A 23,816-nucleotide genomic window follows, 5' to 3' on the forward strand; every position below is an offset into this window, starting at 1 on the left:
AGAATAGCAATTGGATCTGATTTAAGAGCATAAAATCCTCACAGTTGCTGGAAAGCAGGGTGGGTGTGTTGAGACTCATGTGCTGAATATCCTTCAGAAACCAGAATATTGGCAGGAGATTGTCAGGCCTTCAAGTCGGCTGCCACAGTCAAATTCATCTGTGTACTACATGATTTGAGAAGCTACCCCCGAAAGGGTGGACACTAAATGACAAAAAGTACCAATTCAAAAAACAACAAACACTGTGTCATTGGGATTGTGGGAATAAACAAAAACATTTTTGTTTTGAGAGAAATAAGCCCATGCTTCTCTAACTGAAGAGATCAATCAAACATTAAGTATTTATTAAGTGCTTACTTTTTAAAAGCAGAAGACTGAGCTAAGTCCTATGAGGGCTTAAAATCTGTCTATAGTTTAGGGGTGGAGATATATTTTCTGCAAGTAGCTTAGAATCAATTTACAAAACTGGGGCAAATGCAAAAAATAATTTATATTAAAATATACCAACTAACAACATCTTAACACTCAAAATCCATTTCATGAAATGGTGAGGAGATTCAAAGAACTAGTCCAAAGGGAAACACTACACAAATAGAACATCTTCTAGAAGTGAACTTAAAACTATAAAAAATGTCACAAAATCTCCAGGGTTCTATTACTTGCATTTACTCTGCAGGATTAAAATAGTAGTCAATATATAATTATTATCACATTCCACCTGTATAATTTACCTTTATAAACACTTATGAAACATCACACTATTTTAGTAGTATGATTTCATTTATCTCTCAGTTAATAGTGAAAAGCTATTATTGTCTTTACTTAGTAGATGTTCCCTAATACCTGAGGAATAAAGTGAATATTACAGGGTAATTCAAACACGACTGAGCGACTTCACTGTCACTTTTCACTTTCATGCATTGGAGAAGGAAATGGCAACCCACTCCAGTGTTCTTGCCTGGAGAATCCCAGGGGTGGGGAAGCCTGGTGGGCTGCCGTCTATGGGGTTGCACAGAGTCGGAAACCACTGAAGTGACTTAGCAGCAGCAGCAGAAGCAGGGTAATAAATTCACTAGGTAACCAAAAGAATTTGAACCCATAATTTAAAAATCTAGTTTAGTACTCTGCTATAGTCAAAGCTATGGTCCTCCCAGTGGTCATGTATGGTTGTGAGAGCTGGACTGTAAGGAAAGTAGAGCACCAACTTCAAACTGTAGTACTAGAGAAGACTCCTTGGACAGCAAGGAGATCAAACCAGTCAATCTTAAGGGAAATCAACCCTGAATACTTATTCATTGGAGTATTGGAATCATTGGAAGGACTGATACTGTGAAGCTCCAGTATTTTGGGCACTTGATGCAAACAGCCAACTCATTGGAAAAGTCCCTGATGCTGGGAAAGATTGAGAGCAGAAGAGGGCATCAGAGGATGAGATGGCTGGATGGCATCATGGATGCAATGGACATGAACTTTGACAAACTTTGGAAGATAGTGAAGGACAGGGAGGCCTAGCATGTTGGAGTCCATGAAGTCCCAAATAGTCAAACATGGCTTTGGAACTGAACACAACACAACACAAAGACAAGGTAATATGTCTAGTTGCTGTGGATTCTAGGGGAAAAGCTACAGTGGAAATATGAGGCATTATATTCTTGCTTTTCATCAAAATCAATACTCAGGTCATCAATGTTCTGCTAGGAGGTAAAGTCAGTTACATGGATAAGCTCCCCTTTAATTGCCTGCAGTGCTATAAATGTACACACACATATACTGATGCTAACAAACTAATAACATTTAATAAATTACCTCTTCTAAGGCATTCCACAGTTCCTTATCTGTATGTTCATTAAAAGGATCCAGATTTTTCTTCATTGTTCCCATGAATAAAACAGGTTCCTAAATAACCCAAAACAGTAAATGTTATTAGTCAGCTTTATCCATTTTATTCCAGTACTTACAGAATTAAAATGAACAAAATCAAAATTCACTGTAATCTTTAATGATAAGGTTGTAAATGCCCATTTACAAAAACAATATCTCTAAAATAATTTTCAGTTGTATAAACTGTGCTGCAAAATATCCTCTGGGCCACTGAACACTAACAAAAGAAAGTGCTGAGGTGTGTCACCTTAAGAAAAACCTGAAGAACAGAAAGGAAGATTTGACTTTTTCAATGCCTCACTGGTAATACCTACTTAATTAAAAAAAAAAAAAAAAGAGGATATAATTATTTGAGAAATTTTATACCAACAGCACTAAATAAATTGTCAATTCTGGTATGATACTAGGGAATACCAAGAGCATGATTAGTTGAGGTTTGAAAGGGTTAATAGTCAGGCGGGTATGGAGGTCAGGGTCTCCAAAGATGGGGAGAAGGCAAAAAGACACATTCCTTGGCATAGCAGGAGGTTTCTCAAATCCTGTGTTGCTATGGGGGCTATCTGAAACTAACTTTCTCAAACCTCCAGCTAATATCTGCTCAGCAAAACAGTATATCTTGCTCAAGGAAATAACCTGTCTTAAGCTATGTGAATAAAACAATCTATCTTTTTTAGAAACCTGCTTTTCTTTAAAAACTAATGTCAGCTGCTTTATGGATACAATTTATCTCACCCAGAGATACTTCAGTGGGAGACTGCTCCCATCCTGCAGAGGCTATCTCAGAATGTATGTTATGGGAGAGGGGCCTGGTGCAGTTCTATCAGCCAGCCTTGTTTTTCTTTTATCCATGATTAGCATCTCGAGGAGATCCAACCAGTCCACTCTGAAGGAGATCAGCCCTGGGATTTCTTTGGAAGGAATGATGCTAAAGCTGAAACTCCAGTAATTTGGCCACCTCATGCGAAGAGTTGACTCACTGGAAAAGACTCTGATGCTGGGAGGGATTGGGGGCAGGAGGAGAAGGGGACGCCAGAGGATGAGATGGCTGGATGGCATCACTGACTCGATGGACATGAGTCTGAGTGAACTCCAGGAGTTGGTGATGGACAGGGAGGCCTGGCGTGGTGCGATTCATGGGGTCGAAAAGAGTCAGACACAACTGAGCGACTGAACTGAACTGAACTGAACTGAACAATATATAATGCCTTGCTAAAGAATAGCAAGAGGGTACTTACTCTCCTAGGCCCGCCTTTCCAGCATCTTTTGCTGGAAGGTTTCTCTGTCCCTGTTATGTTAAAAAAAACTCTGCTACACAAAAGCTCTGAGTGGTCAAAAGTGGTCGTCTTTGGTCCTGGATTGCAATTCTTTCCCCTGGAAACCAAGAATATTGGCACCGTTCACAGCTCACAGCCATAACCTTTTAGGTTTGTGCCTCAAAGCAGAACTAATAAATAGTTTCACATTGGCACTGAAGAAAGATCAGGTTATTTTCTCTACTGGTAAACCAGTCTTCCCAGGATCTGGAATCTTTCCATATCTGTGAATGAAACATCTCTACACATGCAAAGAGAATGTCAATTACTGGGGCCTAAGGCTTCTCTTTGGAGAAGGCAATGGCACCCCACTCCAGTACTCTTGCCTAGAAAATCCCATGGACAGGGGAGCCTGGTGGGCTGCTGTCTATGGGGTCTCACAGAGTCAGACACGACTGAAGCGATTTAGCAGCAGCAGCAGCAGCAAGTCTTAGGGCCGAAGAATTGATGCTTTTGAACTTTGGTGTGGGAGAAGACTCTTGAGAGTCCTTTGGACTGCAAGGAGATCAAACCAGTCCATCCTAAGGGAAATCAGTCCTGAATGTTCATTGGAAGTACCAATGCTGAAGCTGAAACCAATACTTTGGCCACCCGATGCAAAGAACTCCTTGGAAAAGATCCTGATGCTGGGAAAGATTAAAGGCAAGAGGACAAGGAGATGACAGAGGATGAGATGGTTGGATGCATCACCAGCTTAATGGACATGAGTTTGAGCAAGCTTCGGGAGTTGGTGATGGACAGGGAAGCCTGGTGTGCTGCAGTTCATGGGGTCTCAAAGAGGCAGACACAACTGAGTGACTGAACTGAACTGAAGGTCCCTCTGTCCATGTAGAGATCACCTTTGAGTCTGCATCAGCTGGTCCCCACTTCTCTCACCTATGTGTCAGATGATCTGCCTCACAGAACCTCATTACTAACTGCAAGGTCAGGATGACCTGAAACCTATTGTGACCTGTATCATAATAAAATTATTTTAATGTAAATAGTTCTTCCTATTCATCTACTTTAGGGGGAGCCACAAGTAAATTATTCTGGAAATAAAATATCTTCCTGGGTTTCAGGAGAGAATCTTATACATAAGCTCATGTAAGCCATTTAAGTTTTCTTCTGGAAGGCTCTAATAAGCCAGGCCACAGAATACAAGCAACAGAGAAGAGTGCAATTGGCTCCTTTCAGTGCACAGTGAAGAACGGGGGTGTAGGAACAAGAAAAAATCTGACTCTTCCACAAGTGCCTGGAACTGCTCAGAATCACCAGCCTCAAACTGCACTGTTCCTCCTCACTTCATAAAAGCCTGAGAAGAAACATGAGGAAGACAGACATTTCTTTGCCCCAGCCATGAAGAAGAATGACACTCAGCCTCCTCTACCTTCCTTCCCTTTTGTCATTATTTCAAGTCTGGTGAGAGAGAAATGGATGCAGAAAACACACAGTGTGCCACCAAAACAAGATGTATCCCTAAGCAAAATCTAAAATCAAAAAGTCATTTAACTTTAACCTTCATTTGCAGAAGGTTGATTAAGTGGCTGATATACCCAAAAAAGCAATGAAAATCAGTAGCCATATGACATGTCAAAATTAGTGACTTGAACTGAAAAATCCTGAGACCAAATTTAAGGTTTCTTTAAAACTTGAATTTAGGGTCAAAGAATAAACAACCATCTAAGCATGGTATGAGTTCCTGATCAGAGGAATACCATTCTGGCTTAGATTTAAAAAAACAACAATAACAACTTGTTACCCTTTCTAATTTTCAACTCTAAGATTCTAACAAGCCAGATGATTTCTCTTCTTTTAGCTATTTCCATGAGGTTTACACAAATGACATGGCCAAGCAAGGGGAGTCTGGTGCCCAATATTCATCCCTCTCCTCTGATTCTCCTCTACTTTCCCCCAGGAACCTAAACTATGGACAGGATTCTGCTCTGGGCTCAAGATGAGAGACCCTTTGAGAACTAGTGTTTGAGGAGATAAAGGGACTGAAAGAGGCCACCTAAAGGAACCAGCTTTTAGCCCAACAAGGAGAAGAAAGACCAGGCCTTTATGTTTATAACTACAAGAATGTTTCTTTGCCCATCATAGCTTATGTGACCAGAATATATTTTCCTTTAGGCTCCTTTCAAAGGGCAAATTCACATCCCATAAGAGGGCTAGGGTTTGATAAAGTGCCATCTGGTTTTCAAAGTACACTCTAGAGAGGTGTTACCTAAGCTAATTTTTGAAAAATATTAAATTGCTTTGTTTTTAAAAGGTGGATGATTGCTCAGTGGTACTGAGTCTACCTGCCAGTGCAGGAGAGCACTTGATCCCTAGGTTGGTAAGATCCCCTGGAGAAGGAAATGGCAGTATTCTTGCTTGCGAAATCTCATGGACAGAGGAGTCTGGCCCACTACAGCCCATGGGGTCACAAAGAGCTGGACATGACTGAGTGACTGAACAACAACAACACATTAACATATTTGGTGCTTCAAGAGAACAGGCATAAAGAACCCACTCAAAGTTCAATCAGGGGAACCCACTCAAAGTTCAAACTCCAGTGGTTAAGCCTTCACCTTCCAATGCAGGGAATGCAGGTTTGATGCCTCAGTGATCAATGCAAAGAAATAGAGGAAAACAACAGAATGGGAAAGACTAGAGATCTCCTCAGGAAAATTAGAGATACCAAGGGAACATTTCATGAAAACATGGGCTCGATAAAGGACAGAAATGGGATGGATCTAACAGAAACAGAAGATGTTAAAAAGAGATGGCAAGAATACACAGAAGAACTATACAAACAAGATCTTCACGACCCAGATAATCACGATGGTGTGATCACTGACCTAGAGACAGACATCCTGGAATGTGAAGTCAAGTGGGATTTAGAAAGCATCACTACGAACAAAGCTAGTGGAGGTGATGGAATTCCAGTTGAACTATTTCAAATCCTGAAAGATGATGCTGTAAAAGTGTTGCACTCAATATGCCAGCCAATTTGGAAAACTCAGCAGTGGCCACAGGACTGGAAAAGGTCAATTTTCATTCCAATCCCAAAGAAAGGCAATGCCAAAGAATGCTCAAACTAACCCACAATTGCACTCATCTCACATGCTAGTAAAGTAATTCTCAAAATTCTCCAGGCCAGGCTTCAGCAATACATGAACCGTGAACTTCCAGATGTTCAAGCTGGTTTTAGAAAAGGCAGAGGAACCAGAGATCAAATTGCCAACATGCACTGGATCATGGAAAAAGCAAGAGAGTTCCAGAAAAACATCTCTTTCTGCTTTATTGACTATGCCAAAGCCTTTGACTCTGTGGATCACAATAAACTGTGGGAAACTCGGAAAGAGATGGGAATACCAGACCACCTGATCTGCCTCTTGAGAAATTTGTATGCAGGTCAGGAAGCAACAATTAGAAATGCACATGGAACAACAGACTGGTTCCAAATAGGAAAAGGAGTACATCAAGACTGTATATTGTCACCCTGCTTATTTAACTTATATGCAGAGTACATCATGAGAAACGCTGGGCTGGAAGAAACACAAGCTGGAATCAAGATTGCCGGGAGAAATATCAATAACCTCAGATATGCATATGACACCACCCTTATGGCAGAAAGTGAAGAGGAACCAAAAAGCCTCTTGATGAAAGTGAAAGTGGAAAGTGAAAAAGTTGGCTTAAAGCTCAACATTCAGAAAACAAAGATCATGGCATCTGGTCCCATCACTTCATGGGAAATAGATGGGGAAACAGTGGGAACAGTGTCAGACTTTATTTTTGGGGGCTCCAAAATCACTGCAGATGGTGACTGCAGCCATGAAATTAAAAGACGCTTACTCCTTGGAAGGAAAGTTATGACCAACCTAGATAGCATATTCAAAAGTAGAGACATTACTTTGCCAAAAAAGATCCATCTAGTCAAGGCTATGGTTTTTCCTGTGGTCATGTATCGATGTGAGAGTTGGACTGTGAAGAAGGCTGAGCACCGAAGAATTGATGCTTTTAAACTTTGGTGTTGGAGAAGACTCTTTACAGTCCCTTGGACTGCAAGGAGATCCAAGCAGTGCATTCTGAAGGAGATCAGCCCTGGGATTTCTTTGGAAGGAATGATGCTAAAGCTGAAACTCCAGTACTTTGGCCACCTCATGTGAAGAGTTGACTCACTGGAAAAGAGTCTGATGCTGGGAGGGATTGGGGGCAGGAGGAGAAGGGGACGACAGAGGATGAGATGGCTGGATGGCATACTGACTCGATGGATGTGAGTCTGAGTGAACTCTGGGAGTTGGTGATGGACAAGGAGGCCTGGCGTGCTGCGATTCATGGGGTCGCGAAGAGTCAGACACGACTGAGTGACTGAAATGACTGACTGAGGGAGCTAAGATTCCATCTGCCTTGTGACCAAAAACAGGAACGTAAAGCAGAAACAACATCGAGTCAGTGATTCCATCCAGCCATCTCATCCTCTGTCGTGGATCATCCTGTGCATGACGTGGTCAAAATAATGGAGTTTCAGCTTCAGCATCATTCCTTCCAAAGAAATCCCAGGGCTGATCTCCTTCAGAATGGACCGGTTGGATCTCCTTGTAGTCCAAGGGACTCTCAAGACCCAACACCACAGTTCAAAAGCATCAATTCTTCAGCACTCAGCCTTCTTCACAGTCCAACTCTCCCATTCATACATGACCACAGGAAAAACCATAGCCTTGACTACATGGACCTTTGTTGGCAAAGTAACGTCTCTGCTTTTGAATATGCTATCTAGGTTGGTCATAACTTTCCTTCCAAGGAGTAAGTGTCTTTTAATCTCATGGCTGCAGTCACCATCTGCAGTGATTTTGGAGCCCCCAAAAATAAAGTCTGACACTGTTTCCACTGTTTCCCCATCTATTTCCCATGAAGTGATGGGACCAGATGCCATGATCTTTGTTTTCTGAATGTTGAGCTTTGAGCCAACTTTTTCACTCTCCACTTTCACTTTCATCAAGAGGCTTTTGAGTTCCTCTTCACTTTCTGCCATAAGGGTGGTGTCATATGCATATCTGAGGTTATTGATATTTCTCCCAGCAATCTTGATTCCAGCTTGTGTTTCTTCCAGTCCAGCGTTTCTCATGATGTACTCTGCATATAAGTTAAATAAGCAGGGTGATAATATACAGTCTTGACGTACTCCTTTTCCTGTTTGGAACCAGTCTGTTGTTCCATGTCCACTTCTAACTGTTGCTTCCTGACCTGCATACAAATTTCTCAAGAGGCAGATCAGGTGGTCTGGTATTCCCATCTCTTTCAGAATTTTCCACAGTTTATTGTGATCCACAGAGTCAAAGGCTTTGGCATAGTCAATAAAGCAGAAAGAGATGTTTTTCTGGAACTCTCTTGCTTTTTCCATGATCCAGTGCATGTTTGCAATTTGATCTCTGGTTCCTCTGCCTTTTCTAAAACCAGCTTGAACATCTGGAAGTTCACGGTTCATGTATTGCTGAAGCCTGGCCTGGAGAATTTTGAGAATTACTTTACTAGTGTGTGAGATGAGTGCAATTGTGCGTTAGTTTGAGCATTCTTTGGCATTGCCTTTCTTTGGGATTGGAATGAAAACTGACCTTTTCCAGTCCTGTGGCCACTGCTGAGTTTTCCAAATTGGCTGGCATATTGAGTGCAACACTTTCACAGCATCATCTTTCAGGATTTGAAATAGCTGAACTCGAATTCCATCACCTCCACTAGCTTTGTTCATAGTGATGCTTTCTAAGGCCCACTTGACTTCACATTCCAGGATGTCTGGCTCTAGGTCAGTGATCACATCATCGTGATTATCTGGGTCATGAAGTACTTGTTTGTATAGTTCTTCTGTGTTTTCTTGCCATCTCTTCTTAATATCTTCTGCTTGTGTTAGGTCCATCCCATTTCTGTCCTTTATCGAGCCCATGTTTTCATGAAATGTTCCCTTGGTATCTCTAATTTTCTTGAAGAGATCTCTAGTCTTTCCCACTCTGTTTTTTTCCTCTATGTCTTTGCATTGATCACTGAGGAAAGCTTTCTTATCTCTTCTTGCTATTCTTTGGAACTCTGCATTCAGATGTTTATATCTTTTCTTTTCTCCTTTGCTTTTTGATTCTCTTCTTTTCACAGCTATTTGTAAGGCCTCCCTAGACAGCGGTTTTGCTTTTTTGCTTTTCTTTTCCATGGGGATGGTCTTGACATAGCAACAAATTTAATAAAGACTTTAAAAAAAGTTCAGTCAGGGTCTAGTTTGTAATCAGGGTCTATTTTGTAATGAGGGTCTCCCTCTATCGTCACCTCCCTCACCTTCTCTCTAGGAAACTCCTTGAAGCAGACGAAGCTCATCAAAAACTAGGAGACTAAAATTGGAGTCTTTGCAGCAGAGGGAGTCCCTCACTTCTGAGCCCCTAACCAACATCTGCAGCTGCTTCATACTGAGCTTTAAACAGAGCCCCTAGACACTCTGTTGGCCCTAAAAATATTCTGCTAATTATCACCAACCACTGCTGATTGTCACATACTTAAAAAAAAAATTTGTTTCAGCATTTTCCATTGCAATATATGCTCTCATTTAAGTCTACACTGTCAGTCTGAAAGGATATATTTGGCAATTATGTGGGCTTACTTAGCATTATTAGATGGAAGAACATAGTTTAGTAAAGAAGAATATTTCTCCTTGTTATGACATGCCAAATATATATTTCAAAAATCAGCAAAACTTTAATGAAAACATGTTGAATGAAAAGAATGGTTTATAAAAATAGTAACTGATTGAAGCTTTATTTTGCCTGAAATCACCAAGGCCATTTGTGAACAATATTTATTTGAATATGTGAATGTGTTTTATGTGTAGTGTTCACTTTGGTTTCTACTCATTCTTCTTTCATCACCTACCAGATAAAAGCTAATAAAACTGCTCACAATGACACATACTGCAAGGGCAGATAAGGGTCAAATTAATGATCTTTTATTTTTTTTGGCACCACTCAGCTTGTTGGATCCTAATTTCCCAATCAGGGACTGAACCAGGGCCATAGCAGTGAGAGCACAGAGTTCTAACCACTGGAGCACCTGGGAATTCCCAATGATCATTTCTCAGTAGATATTATTTAAAGTACCTACCTCTAAGTAATCATATAAATAAACTAATTTTATGAATAAGTGTATAAGTGTTTATAGTGAAGGACACAGCAATGTAGAGATTTATGGTAGTGTTAGAGGAAGCACACTGACACCGCCTACCCTGGCTGGTCACCATAGTAACTATTTGCATGAGGTCCTGGTAAGGATCACGGAACTAATAAGACACCACCAACAGGAAGAGTTCAGGAAAGGTCAAAAGGAGACTCCACATGTCTGACCGCCTCCCAGAATCCTTCTCTTTGGCATCCATCTTGGCTGAACGAGGCATGCACCACCGGGAAGCACTCTGAATCAGAATGACTGGCTAAAGACAACCCAGAAACTAACCCATCACCATAAAACCCAAGACTGAGAGCCAGATGGCAGAGCTATACTCCTGGGTTCCCTTACCCTACTGCTCTCCACCTGGGTGCCCTTTCCCAATAAAATCTCTTGCTTTGTCAGCACATGTGTCTCCTCAGACAACTCATTTCCAAGTGTTAGACAAGAGCCCACTTTCGGGCCCTGGAAGGGGTTCCTTTCTGCAACAGTAGAACATACAACCTTCATGTAAATATACACTACATTTATTGGCCCATGTATATTTTTTTCTGAAAGTACAAATAAACCTCATTGAATAAGAGTTGGCTGGGACAACAGTCAGGAAAACATTCAATGTAACAATTTAAATGAAACATTAGTTTCAAAACTATTTTTTCATCATGGTTTAAAGATTATATTTTTCAAAATGTAATTCACTGTGTCATATTCAGTACTGATTTTTCCTTTGTTACAAACATAACACAAGGTCAGTTTAGGTGTCTTACCCAAAAATAGCCACTCTGAATCAGAGCATTTAGTGCAATAAATTGATAAGCCTTCAACATAATTGCAGACTGAAAGCTGCAGTCTTACTGGACCTTTATATATGCTGCTGGAAGAAAGACTATAAACTATGTTGAAAAGAAACCCTAACCACTAACTGAAGGTTAAAATGACCCAGAACCAAGACAAAAACTATACAAGTGATTACAAATAAGGCACACAAAGCACAATCTTTATCCTCATCATTTCTGTCCCAAAGCAAGAACCTGCCCTCCACTAAAGTATATCAAGAATATATCAGAGAAGTCAGAACAGCTCTGGTTCACCTTCTTCAACCTTCTGAAGAAAACTCTTGGAATGGAAATACCCAAGAGCAGAATGGGCTGTGTAAAAAATACTTAGCTTTTGCTTTGATTTAAAAGAGTTGGGGGGAATATCAAATATAAAAATGAGTCTATTTAACCATTAAAGGTGCTGTTGATCTTTGCCAACCTGTAGGCTACAATCATAAATATTGAATTCACTTGCAGTCTCACTTCAGTTGAAAACATCTTCTTTGTGCCAATAGGATAAGGGCTTCTATGTGTAGAATATCATCCAAAGAAGTTTTGAAATTCATTTTCCAGATCCTTTCAGATAAGCAGATACTCCCTGGATACAATCTCAATGTGGTGTTCTTTCTGGGAAATATACTTAACTACTTCATATTCTGAGCACAAAGGATGCACAGACTTCAGCTATCTATTTTGTTTAACGAAATTATCTAGGAAGTACTTTCATAGTTTGCTTTTTTCCTGAAATCTCGAACACAAATTGAGGAGTACCTTTCTAAGATTATACAGTATTTATCTTTGAAGGTTCCCCCTAAGACTCCAGGACTGAAGGTCTATGTCACCATTCCCCTGACTCTGGTTCCTAGGCAAGTCCTTGTTGTTATCTCCCCATTTCTGACCTGTTTGTGGTGGGGTCACTAGTGATGGGGGAGAGAGAGACCACCCTGGAAGCTGCTGTTGCTCACAGGATGACAGGGCAGAGGGAGTCAGGGAAGATGATGCAGACCTGGGTCACCTAAGTGGGGCGACTCAAAGAAACAGCACTGGGCTCCCCCTTTGCAGATTCTGAACTCAGCTTCCTAGTACTCCTAAATCAAGGTGTTGAGAAAACAACCATCACTGCTTCCTATTTGTTTGGGGAAAGAGGATTCTAAGTTTTCTGCTCTGAGACAAGTAACTTCAGGTAGCCACAGTATCAGATTTTCTCCTGCTGGATTCTGGAGTTGGGAATCTCTCTAAATTAAAAGTCCAGGCTTTTCCCCTTGGTAAGTTAAGTTGCCAGAGCCCCAGTTTTAAAATCTGTAAGATAAGGATAATCATAGAATTCCTGTGAGCAAAAAGTGGGAGATGGTAGAGAAAGAGGGTAAAACATGTTAAAGTGAAAATCACTCAGTCGTGTGCAACTCTTTGTGACCCCATGGTCACTCCAGAATACTGGAGTGAGTAGCCTTTCTCTTCAGGGCGTCTTCCCAACCCAGGGATTGAACCCAGGTGTCCCACACTGCAGGCGGATTATTTACCACCTGAGCACCAGGGAACATGTTAAAATGTGTTAGTTCAGTTCAGTCACTCAGACATGTCCAACTTTTTGCGGCCCCACAGACTGCAGCATGCCAGGCTTCCCTGTCCATCACCAACTCCCAGAGCTAAGGATTCCACAAATGTTAGGGATTATTATTAATACCTGTGTAACTTGTCAGGGCCTGCAACAAACCCTAGAGCAGCAGAAATGAGAAACAGAGGCCCTGTCCTCAGGGAGAGGAAGAAAATAGTCAAGAATATGGGGAGGGCTAAAAAAAATACCAGAGATCTTCATGGGGGACTGGAAAGTACAGGGTGGTGGTCAGGAAAGAACGTTATAGGACGGGAGCAAGAAATCAAAAGATAAAAAGGAAGTGATATCCTTTCCTCTTGTTCCTTATAGCAAAGACAGATTTTTCTGTTTTGCCTTTCCCTAAAACTCCTATTTTGCTAATCTTTTCCCCTTCACTCTTTAAATTTATATAAACAATGTGCTTTACACTATAAATAATAAGTGTAAAGAAAATCACCCCAAACCACAAAAATATAAACAGAAATTAAACAGCAAAATCAGTCCAGAATTTGTTGATCTTTTTAATTAACTAGAAGTAATATTGGAAAGGTCAGTGCCCTGATCCTTAAGGACAGTAAGAGCTGCTACTTACTGAGAATTCCTAAGAACTAGAAATGGGCCACAATTCTTTTCTTATCCAGTTATATCTTCACAACAAATCTGTGCAGCAGTAATTTCTAGAACTGGTTTAAGGACCAGGACAATGAACCTTAGAAGCTGAGTGACTTCATCAAGGCCCCATAGTCATATGAGGCAGAGCAGAAATAAAAATATGGGTCATGTTGATACTTGGTTTACACTCTTAAACACTCTATCACTGGCTGCCTCCTGAATGACTTTCTTGGACTTTTCATACATTGCAGGATCTCTTCAGATTCTCTCTCTTGAATCAACCAATACTGTGCATTGGAAATAAAAGCATATAAAGGTTCTGTGTTTACAATGGTTGGTGGATACAAAGCTTAATAATGTTTTGTAAGCAAACTCTCTGGAGTGTGTACCTAGAGCAGAACCAAATGTAGACTGGAAACTGATGGAACAAATTCAAAACCTGGTGATGTCAAGGGGTATTTAATCTTTGCTCAGATGTACTGCCAAAACATTACTTGCAGAGCCAAGAATCATCCAGTGTTATATCTTTATTTATAGAGTACTTTTATGTACACAAGCACACAACCTTTTCTTATCAAGAAGCATTAACAGGGCATATTTATAGATCCTTTCATCTATGGACATAAAAGTACCTTGCAGACATGCTAATTATTTCCAAAACTAATTTCATCTGGCCCATTTCAAAGATGGGTATAATCAAAACATAAATCTTGGGAATTTAAACTCATTTTGCTCTTCTTGTTCAGTCATGCGGTCACCACTGACTCTGCCACCCCATGGATTGCAGCATGTCAGCTTTCCCTGTCCTTGACCATCTCCCAGAATTTGCTCAAACTCATTTCCATTGAGTCTGTGATGCCATCTAACCATCTCATCCTCTGTTGTCCCCTTCTCCTCCTGTCTTCAATCTTTCCCAGCATCAGGGTCTTTTCAAATGAGTCAGCTCTTTGCAACAGATGGCCAAAGTATTGGAGTTTCAGCTTCAACATCAGTCTTTCCAATGAATATTCAGGACTGATCTCCTTTAGGATTGACTGGTTTGATTTTCTGGCTGTCCAAAGGAGTCTCAACAGTCTTCTCCACCTCCATAGTTGGAAGGAATCAGTTATACAGCACTCAGCCTTTTTTTATTGTCCAGCTCTCACATCTGTACATGACTACTGGAGAAATTAGAGCTTTGACTATACAGATCTTGGTAGACAAAGTAATGTCTCTGCTTTTTAATATGTTGTCTAGGTTAGTCATAGCTTTTCTTCCAAGGAGCAAGCTTCTTCTAATTTCATGGCTGCAGTCACCATCTGCAGTGATTTTTGAGCCCAAGAAACTAAAGTCTGTCACTGTTTCCATTGTTTCCCTATCTATTTGCTATGAAGTAATGAGACCAGATGCCATGATCTTTATTTTTTGAATTTTGTGTTTTAATCCAGCTTTTTCACTCTCCTCTTTTACTTTCACTCTTGCCTTCATCAAGAGGCTCTTTAGTTCCTCTTCTCTTTCTACGATAAGGGTGGTGTCATCTGCATATCTGAGGTTATTGATATTTCTCCCAGCAAGCTTGATTTCAGTTTGTACTTCATCCAGTCAGGCATTTCACATGATGTACTCTGCATATAAGTTAAATAAGCAGGGTGACAATATACAGCCTTGAAGTACTCCGTTTCCTAAGTCTGTTGTTCCATGTCCAGTTCTAATTGTTGCTTCCTGGCCTGCATACAGGTTTCTCAGGAGGCAGGCAAGGTGGCCTGGTATTCCCATCTCAAGAATTTTCTAGTTTTTTGTGATGAACACAGTCTTTAACATCGCCAGTGAAGCAGAAGTAGATTTTTTTCTGGAATTCTTTTTTTTTTTTTTTTTTTTCTGTGATCCAATGGATGTTAGCAATTTGATCTCTGGTTACTCTGCCTTTTCTAAATCCAGCTTGGACATCTGGAAGTGCATGGTTCATGTACTGTTGAAGCCTAGCTTTAAGGGTTTTGAGCATTACTTTGCTAGCATGTGAAATGAATACAACTGTGCATTAGTTTGAACATTTCTTGGCATTGCCCTTCTTTGGGATTGGGATGAAAACTGACCTTTTCCGGTCCTGTGGCCACTGCTGAGTTTCCAAATTTTCTGGCATATTGAGTGCAATGCTTTCACAGCATCATCTTTGAGGCTTTGAAACAGCTTGGCTGGAATTCCACCACCTCCACTATTTTTTTTTTTTTTTTTCATAGTGACTCTTCCTAAGACCCACTTGACTTCACACTTCAGGATGTCTGGCTCTAGGTGAGTGATTATACAGTCACAATTATCCAGGTCATTAAGATCTTTTTTTGTATAGTTATTCTGTGTTTTCTTGCCACCTTTTCTTAATATATTTTGCTTCTGTTAGGTCCATACCATTTCTGTCTTTTACTGTGGGTATCTTTGCATGAAATGTTCCCTTGGTGTCTCTAATTTTCTTGAAGAGATATCTAGTCTTTCCCATTCTGTTGTTTTCCTCTATTTCTTTGCATTGTGTGCTTTAAAAGGCTCTCTTATCTCTTCTTGCTATTCTCTGGAACTCTGCATTCAAATGGGTATATCTTTCCTTTTCTCCTTTGCCTTTAGCTTCTCTTCTTTTCTCAGCTATTTGTAAGGCCTCCTCAGACAACCATTTTGCCTTTTTCTATTTCTTTTTCCTGTGTATGGTTTTGATCATCTATTTATTTCCTACTATTATCACTAAGTGATAAATCTAATAGCCAGAGAGAATCTTAAAATACAGATTTTGTGTGCTGAAAATTTCTTCCAATTTTTCCTGAATTTTTTTTTTTTAATTTAAATTCTGGTGAAAGTCACTCAGTCGTGTCTGACTCTTTGTGACCCCATGGACTGTACAGTCCATGGAATTCTTCAGGCCAGAATACTGGAGTGGGTAGCCTTTCCCTTCTCCAAGGGATCTTCCCAACCCAGGGATTGAACCCAGGTATCCCTCATTGCAGGCAGATTCTTTACTAGCTGAGTCACAAGAGAAGCCCTAAATTACAGTAAAATACACATAGAATTTTCTACTTAACCACTTTAAGTGTACATACAGTTCAGTGGTATTAAACACATTCTCATTGTCATAGAGCCATCATTTCTATCCAGGCACAGAATTTCTTTCATCTTGAAAAACTGAAACTCTGTACCCATTAAACAACTACTCCCCTCCCCTTCGTCCCTACAATTCCTGCTAATCCTCTTTCTTGTTTCTGTCTCCATGAATTGACTACACTAGGTACCTCATATTAGTAGAATCATACAGTATTTGTCATTTGTGACTGTTTTATTTCACTTAGCACAATGACCTCAAGGTTTTTCTGCATTGTAGCATGCCTCAAAATTTCCTTCTTTTATGAGGCTGAATAATATTCCATGAGCAAATACTGTAGTCCTGAAACTATTTCAGTGGACCTGCGCCTATGGATCTGTGATGGTGGCTTTATGAACACAGTGTCTCAAGGACACCAGGGCTGATTACCTGCATTCTCATAGTTGATGCAGAGCCAAGGATAGTGCCAAAACAGTGTATTTCATGAACCCATACGGTAGGTGACAGGTTACACCAGGGAACCCACTCCTTGGTGGACAGTTCTGGCAGAGGAATACTCAATGGCTCCTCTCCCAGTGGGAGAGCTCCGGGTCTGCCTACACTGCTGCTTAGAAACAGATATGGAGACTTCTACTCTAATAACTGGGGAGAAGACCCTTTCCCTGAGAGGACTATGAAACCACAGAGCAAAAAGGAAGCCCCACACAACATCAAGTTCAGGCTTTGGTCACCATGCCAGTCATACCCTCTATAGAGGTGATAGCCACCAGCTCACACTGAGCAAAGATGCAGCAGGCATCCACAATGGTAATAAAAACAGTCTCACACTAAAAATATTAAACTCACAAAGTCTACATAGGGACATTCCCACATAAAAACAGCCTCACAAGACACACAGTAGATAACTGTTTTCTCTTAAATTCCTAGAGTAAGAGAAATATAAGTAAAATGAAGAAGCAGAGAAGCCACTCCTAATTAAAAGATCAAGAGCAATCCCCTGAAAGAATGATGAAACAGACTTCTTCAGTCTAATACACTCTGAGTTCAAAAGAAAGAAATGAAAATTCTGAAGGAATTAAGAAAGACTATCAATAGAGATGTAGAAAACTTTAAAAGTTAACCAGAAACTAGAAAGAGAAACCAAGAAAAATTAGAAAACTTATTTTCTCAGACAAAAGCTGAGCTAAAGGCTTCCTAAAACTAAAGCTCCAATACTTTGGCCAAGTGATGCAAAGAGCTGACTCACTGGAAAAGACTGAATGCAAAATAAAAAGGGGCTGGCAGAGCATGAGATGGTTTGGTAGCATCACCAACTTAATGGACGTGAATTTGAGTAATCTCTGGGAGACAGTAGAGGACAGAGGAGCCTCAAGGGCCACAGTCCAAGGGGTTGCCAAGAGTCTGATATGTCTTAGCAACTGAACAACAACATAGACAATAAACAGCAAATTGCAGAAGAATGAACAAATGATGTGGAAGGTAGAATAATGGAAATCACTGAATCAGAACAGCAGATTGACAAATAAAAAAATGAAAGCAATCAGAAATCCTATGGAACAATAGAAAGTGTGCCAGTCTATACATGATCGGGAGCCCAACAGGAAGATAAACAGAAATTTAGATAAAAAAGTATTTGAAGAAATTAGGGCTTAAAACTTCCCAAACCTAAAGAAGGAACCAAATATTTATGTACGGGAAGCACAGAGGGTCCCAAACTAGATGAACACAAACAGATCTACACAAAGACATATTTAAAATGGCAAAAGTTAAAGAAAGCATTATAAAGGCACCAAGAGAAAAGAGTTAATTACAAGGGAATCTCCATAAGGCTTTCAGTTGATTTCTCTATAGAAATCAAGAAGTGGCAAGATACATTCAAAGTACTGTAAGGGAAAATCTGCAAGCTACGATACTGTACCAACAAAATAATCATTTAGAATAGGAGAGGTAAAAAATTTCTCAGACAAGCAAAAACTAACAGGATACAGCAATATTAAATCTATCCTAGAAGATACATTGAAAGTCTTCTTTAAATAAAAAAGCAAGAAAATTAAGAAAAGAGATCAAAATTGGAAAACAAATCAGTTAAATAATCCAGTACACAGATTGAAAAAAAAAAAAAAAACTTTTTTGGTGAAGCAATGATAACTGCAATGAATAGCAAAAGGGTAAACATGAAGATGTAGAATAGAACATCAAAATCACAAAATGTGCAGGAAGAAAGTAAGAAAATGTAGATTTTTCTTAGAATGTGTTTGAGCCTAATAGGACTACCAATCTAAAACAAGTGTCATTAGCTATAGGAAGAGGTTAATATACTTTCAAAACAAATCAAAAGCATAAAATAGACTCATAAAAAAAGAAGAAAGCATAAACACAATACAAAATAAAACCATCAAATCAAAAAGGAAAAACAAATAAAAAAGATGAAATAAAAAATTAACTGGAAAACAAGGTTTAATATAGAAATAAATACATCAGTTCAGTTCAGTTGCTCAGTCATGTCTGACTCTTTGCGACCCCATGAATCGCAGGACGCCAGGCCTCCCTGTCCATCACCAACTCCCAGAGTTCACTCAGACTCACATCCATCGAGTCCGTGATGCCATCCAGCCATCTCATCCTCTGTCGTCCCCTTCTCCTCTTGCCCCCAATCCCTCCCAGCATCAGAGTCTTTTCCAATGAGTCAACTCTTCACATGAGGTGGCCAAAGTACTGGAGTTTCAGCTTTAGCATCATTCCTTCCAAAGAAATCCCAGGGCTGATCTCCTTCAGAATGCACTGCTTGGATCTCCTTGCAGTCCAAGGGACTCTCAAGAGTCTTCTCCAACACCACAGTTCAAAAGCATCAATTCTTCGGTGCTCAGCTTTCTTCACAGTCCAACTCTCACATCCATACATGACTACTGGAAAAACCATAGCCTTGACTAGACAGACCTTTGTTGGCAAAGTAATGTCTCTGCTTTTCAATATGCTATCTAGGTTGGTCATCACTTACCTTCCAAGGAGTAAGTGTCTTTTAATTTCATGGCTGCAGTCACCATCTGCAGTGATTTTGGAGCCCCCCAAAATAAAGTCTGACACTGTTCCCACTGTTTCCCCATCTATTTCCCATGAAGTGATGGGACCAGATGCCATGATCTTTGTTTTCTGAATGTTGAGCTTTAAGCCAACTTTTTCACTCTCCACTTTCACTTTCATCAAGAGGGTTTTTAGTTCCTCTTCACTTTCTGCCATAAGGGTGGTGGCATCTGGATATCTGAGGTTATTGATATTTCTCCCGTCAAGCAACTTAGATGCCCATCAACAGATAAATGGAGAAAGAAGTTGTGGTAAATATATACAATAGAATATTACTCAGCCATAAAAAAGAATGCATTAGAGTCAGTTCTGATGTGGTGGATGAACCTAGAATCTATTACACAGAGTGAAGTAAGTCCGAAAGAGAAAAATAAATATTGTATTCTAATGCATATATACAGAATCTAGAAAAATGGTACTGAACAAGTTATGTACAGGACAACAGTGGAGAAACAGACATAGAGAATAGACTTGTGGACGTGAAGAGAGGAGAGGGTAAGACATATGGAAAGAGTAACATGGAAACTTACATTACCAAATGTAAAATAGATAGCCAGCAGGAATTTGCTGTATGGCTCAGGAAACTCAAACAGAGGCTCTGTATCAACCTAGAGGAGTGGGATGGAAAGGGAGATTGGTGGAGGGAAAAAAAAAAAAAAAAAAAACTACAAGTAGAGTTGCCATATGGTCCACCAATCCAGACAAAACTGGATATATGTCTGGGCATATATCCAGACAAAACTGTATTTCACAATATACATGCATCTCTATGTTTATAGCAGCACTATTCACAATACCCAAGACATGGAAGCAACCTATTAATAAATGTGCATTAATAGATGAATGGATAAAGAAGATGTTATACATAGTGTGTGTGTGTGTATATATATATATATGTAATGAAATACTACTCAGCCATAAAAAGAATGAAATAATGCAATTTTCATGAACATTGCTGGACCTAGCTGCTGCTGCTAAGTCGCTTCTGTGCAACTCCTGGAGTCCGACTCTGTGCAACCCCATAGACAGCAGCCCACCAGGCTCTGCCATCCCTGGGATTCTCCAGGCAAGAACACTGGAGTGGGTTGCCATTGCCTTCTCCATTGTGTGAAAGTGAAAAGTGAAAGTGAAGTCGCTCAGTCGTGTCCGACTTGTTGCGACCCCATGGACTGCAGCCTACCAGGCTCCTCCATCCATGGGACTAGAGACTACCATAATAGATGAAATGTCAGAAAGACAAACATCATATGATATCATTTACATGTGAAATTTAAAATATGACACAAATGAACTTATCTATAAAACAGAAACAGACTCATAGACACAGAGAATAGACTTGTGGTTGCCACAGGAATGTAGTAGTGGGGGAGGGATGGACTGACAATGTGGGATTCACAGATTAAAACTATTATGTATAAAGTGTATAGACAACAAAGTCCTACTGTTGCACAAGGAAGTATATTTAATATCCTGTAATAAAGAATCACCAGAAAAAACATCTACTTCTTTATTGACTATGTGTTGATCACAACAAACTGTAAAATTCCTAAAGAGATGGGAATACCAGACCACATTACCTGCTTTCTGAGAAACCCATATATAGGTCCAGAAGCAACAGTTAGAACTGGACATGTAAAAAAAGACTGGTTCTAAATCAGAAAAGGAGTATACCAAGGCTGTGTTTTGTTACTCTGTTTAACTTATATGCAGAGTACATCATGAGAAACACTGGACTGGAAGAAACACAAGCTGGAATAAAGATTACCAGGAGAAATATCAATAACCTCAGATATGCAGATGACACCACCCTTATGGCAGAAAGTGAAGATAAACTACAGAGCCTCTTGATGAAAGTGAAAGAGGAGAGTGAAAAAGTTGGCTTAAAGCTCAGCATTCAGAAAACTAAGATCATGGCATCTGGTCCCTCACTTCATGGCAAATAGATGGGGAAACAATGGAAACAGTGACAGACTTTATTTTCTTGGGTTCCAAAATCACTGCAGATGGTTACTGCAGCCATGAAATTAAAACTCTTACTCCTTGGAAGAAAAGCTATGACTAACCTAGACAGCATATTAAAAAGCAGAGACATTACTTTGCCAATAAAGGTCCATGTAGTCAAAGCTATGGTTTTTCCAGTAGTCATGTCTGAATGTGAGAGTTGGACTATAAAGAAAGCTGAGCACCAAAGAATTGATGCTTTTGAACTGTGGTGTTGTAGAAGATTCTTGAGAGTCCCTTGGACTGAGAGGAGATCAAACCAGTCAATCCTAAAGGAGATCAAACCTGAATGTTCATTGGAAGGACTGATGCTGAAGCTGAAACTCCAATACTCTGGCCACCTGATGCGAACAGCTAACTCATGGGAAAATACCTTGATGCTGGAAAAGATTGAAGGCAGGAAGAGAGGGGGATGACAGAAGATAAAATGGTTGGATAGCATCACCAACTCGATAGATATGAGTTTGAGCAAGCTGCGGGAGTAGGTGATGGACAGGGAAGCCTGGCGTGCTGCAGTCCATGGGGTCACAAAGAGTCAGACATGACTGAGCAGCTGAACTGAATGGAAAACTGAAACAAATTATAATGGAAAAGAATATTAAAAAGTGTGTGTGTATATATATATATATATATATATATCAACGAAATAAACTGAATCACTTTGCTGTACACCAGAAACTAACACAACATTGTACATTAACCATATTTCAATATAAAATATATATTTTTAAATCTGGTATGTGATGAGAATATCTGTTGAAAATACCTGCTGCTAAAAATATACTCTATTGGGGGAAAAAGGATCAACACTTTTATCCAATTTGAAAACAACAAAAAAATCAAATTAAAATCATTTAAACTTGCTGCCTTACATAAAAAGAACATGTGAGAATGCTCTGATGTGCATACCTGTAGTATGATTGACATTTTCTTCCTTAAATTGTGAAGTCCAGCTAATTCTATCCGATACTGATCAACCCAAAGTAAGCCTTCAGGTTCTGACAATCGAAAAACTGCAGAAAAAACAGAACTTTTTCCAGCTCCTGTTCTTCCCACAATACCAACCTGTAATGAGATTCAGAAAGGATTAAGAATTAACAACATGCAACAAACCTAGGAGAAACCCTACCAGTTGAGGAAGAATTTTTAAAGTTCTATGTAGAATGTAGTCTAAACATTTCTCAGTCATGGCAACTGTTGAAATTTGGGGCCAGATAATTCATTATTGGGGGATAATTAATTATAATTGGTTTTGTCTGGATATATGCCCCAATCCTGTATATTGTAGGATTTTCAGTAGTATCTCGGACTCTAACCACTGGAAACCAGAATTATTCTCCACATTGTGGCAACCAAAAATGCCAGATATTTACAAATGTGGCCTAGTTGAGACTCCATGGTTCAAAGAGTTAATAATAACAAAATCAACCTATAGGCAGTGAAAAGCCAGCAGTCCCCTAAGTGATCCATAAAAATTAAGTTTAAATTATCTTTATTCCTAACGCCTGGGTATTTCTATGTTGAGAATTATGTGGATAATTCTACAGCAGTGTCAACAAGTCAGAAGTGTTGTACACAAACAACTATTCATTTGCTGAGGGTTCTATTATTTGAGAGGAATTTTTTTGGAAGAAAAACTAAATCACTTATGTTCTGTCTTTGAAGGAAATATCTTACAATTGTAAAACACAGGTCTCACTGTCTTAATGTGCAGCAGCCGATAGGCAAATTTGACATAATGAGATTAACAATACAATTAACATTTGCTATTTATATGGAGCCTTTCATCTCAGCACTTCAAAAGGGATTTTAAAAACCAGTTGATACCTACAAGGAGAAGGCCATGACACCCAACTCCAGTATTCTTGCCTGGAAAATCCCATGGACGGAGGAGCCTGGTAGGCTGCAGTCCATGAGGTCGCTAAGAGTCGCACACAACTGAGTGAATTCACTTTGACTTTTCACTTTCATACATTGGAAAAGGAAATGGCAACCCACTCCAGTATTCTTGCCTGGAGAGTCCCAGGGATGGGAGAGCCTGGTGGGCTGCCATCTATGGGGTCGCACAGAGTCGAATACGACTGAAATGACTTAGCAGCAGCAGCAGTAGCAGCAGATACCTACAATCACATCTTAGAAAGACACATGTGAAGTATCAGTCTATTTATCAAAACCAAAGCAAAGAGAAATTAAGTGAATTCACAGTATATTCAAAGATCAACATAAAGCAAAGACAGAAAAGCCTGGCAGGCTACAGTCCATGAGGTTGCAAAGAATTGAAAGCAGATATAAGAGAT

At 39.8% G+C, this 23,816-nt stretch overlaps 1 protein-coding gene across 1 annotated transcript in view; it reads right to left on the bottom strand.

The window, feature by feature from the left end:
• Positions 1 to 1,806: 1,806 nt before the first annotated feature.
• The window catches only part of LOC100337129 (ATP-binding cassette sub-family C member 4), a gene marked incomplete at both ends in the record, with an annotated part of 148,200 nt that continues 126,190 nt past the window's right edge, over positions 1,807 to 23,816 (bottom strand). The window contains 3 exon segments of the mRNA XM_059884456.1: positions 1,807 to 1,896; positions 20,049 to 20,126; positions 22,429 to 22,584. Of these exon segments, the coding sequence (XP_059740439.1) occupies positions 1,807 to 1,896; positions 20,049 to 20,126; positions 22,429 to 22,584 (324 nt within the window).

The sequence above is a fragment of the Bos taurus genome, unplaced genomic scaffold (assembly GCF_002263795.3).
Source record: "Bos taurus isolate L1 Dominette 01449 registration number 42190680 breed Hereford unplaced genomic scaffold, ARS-UCD2.0 Leftover_ScbfJmS_2057, whole genome shotgun sequence".
NCBI classification, from domain to species: domain Eukaryota; kingdom Metazoa; phylum Chordata; class Mammalia; order Artiodactyla; family Bovidae; genus Bos; species Bos taurus.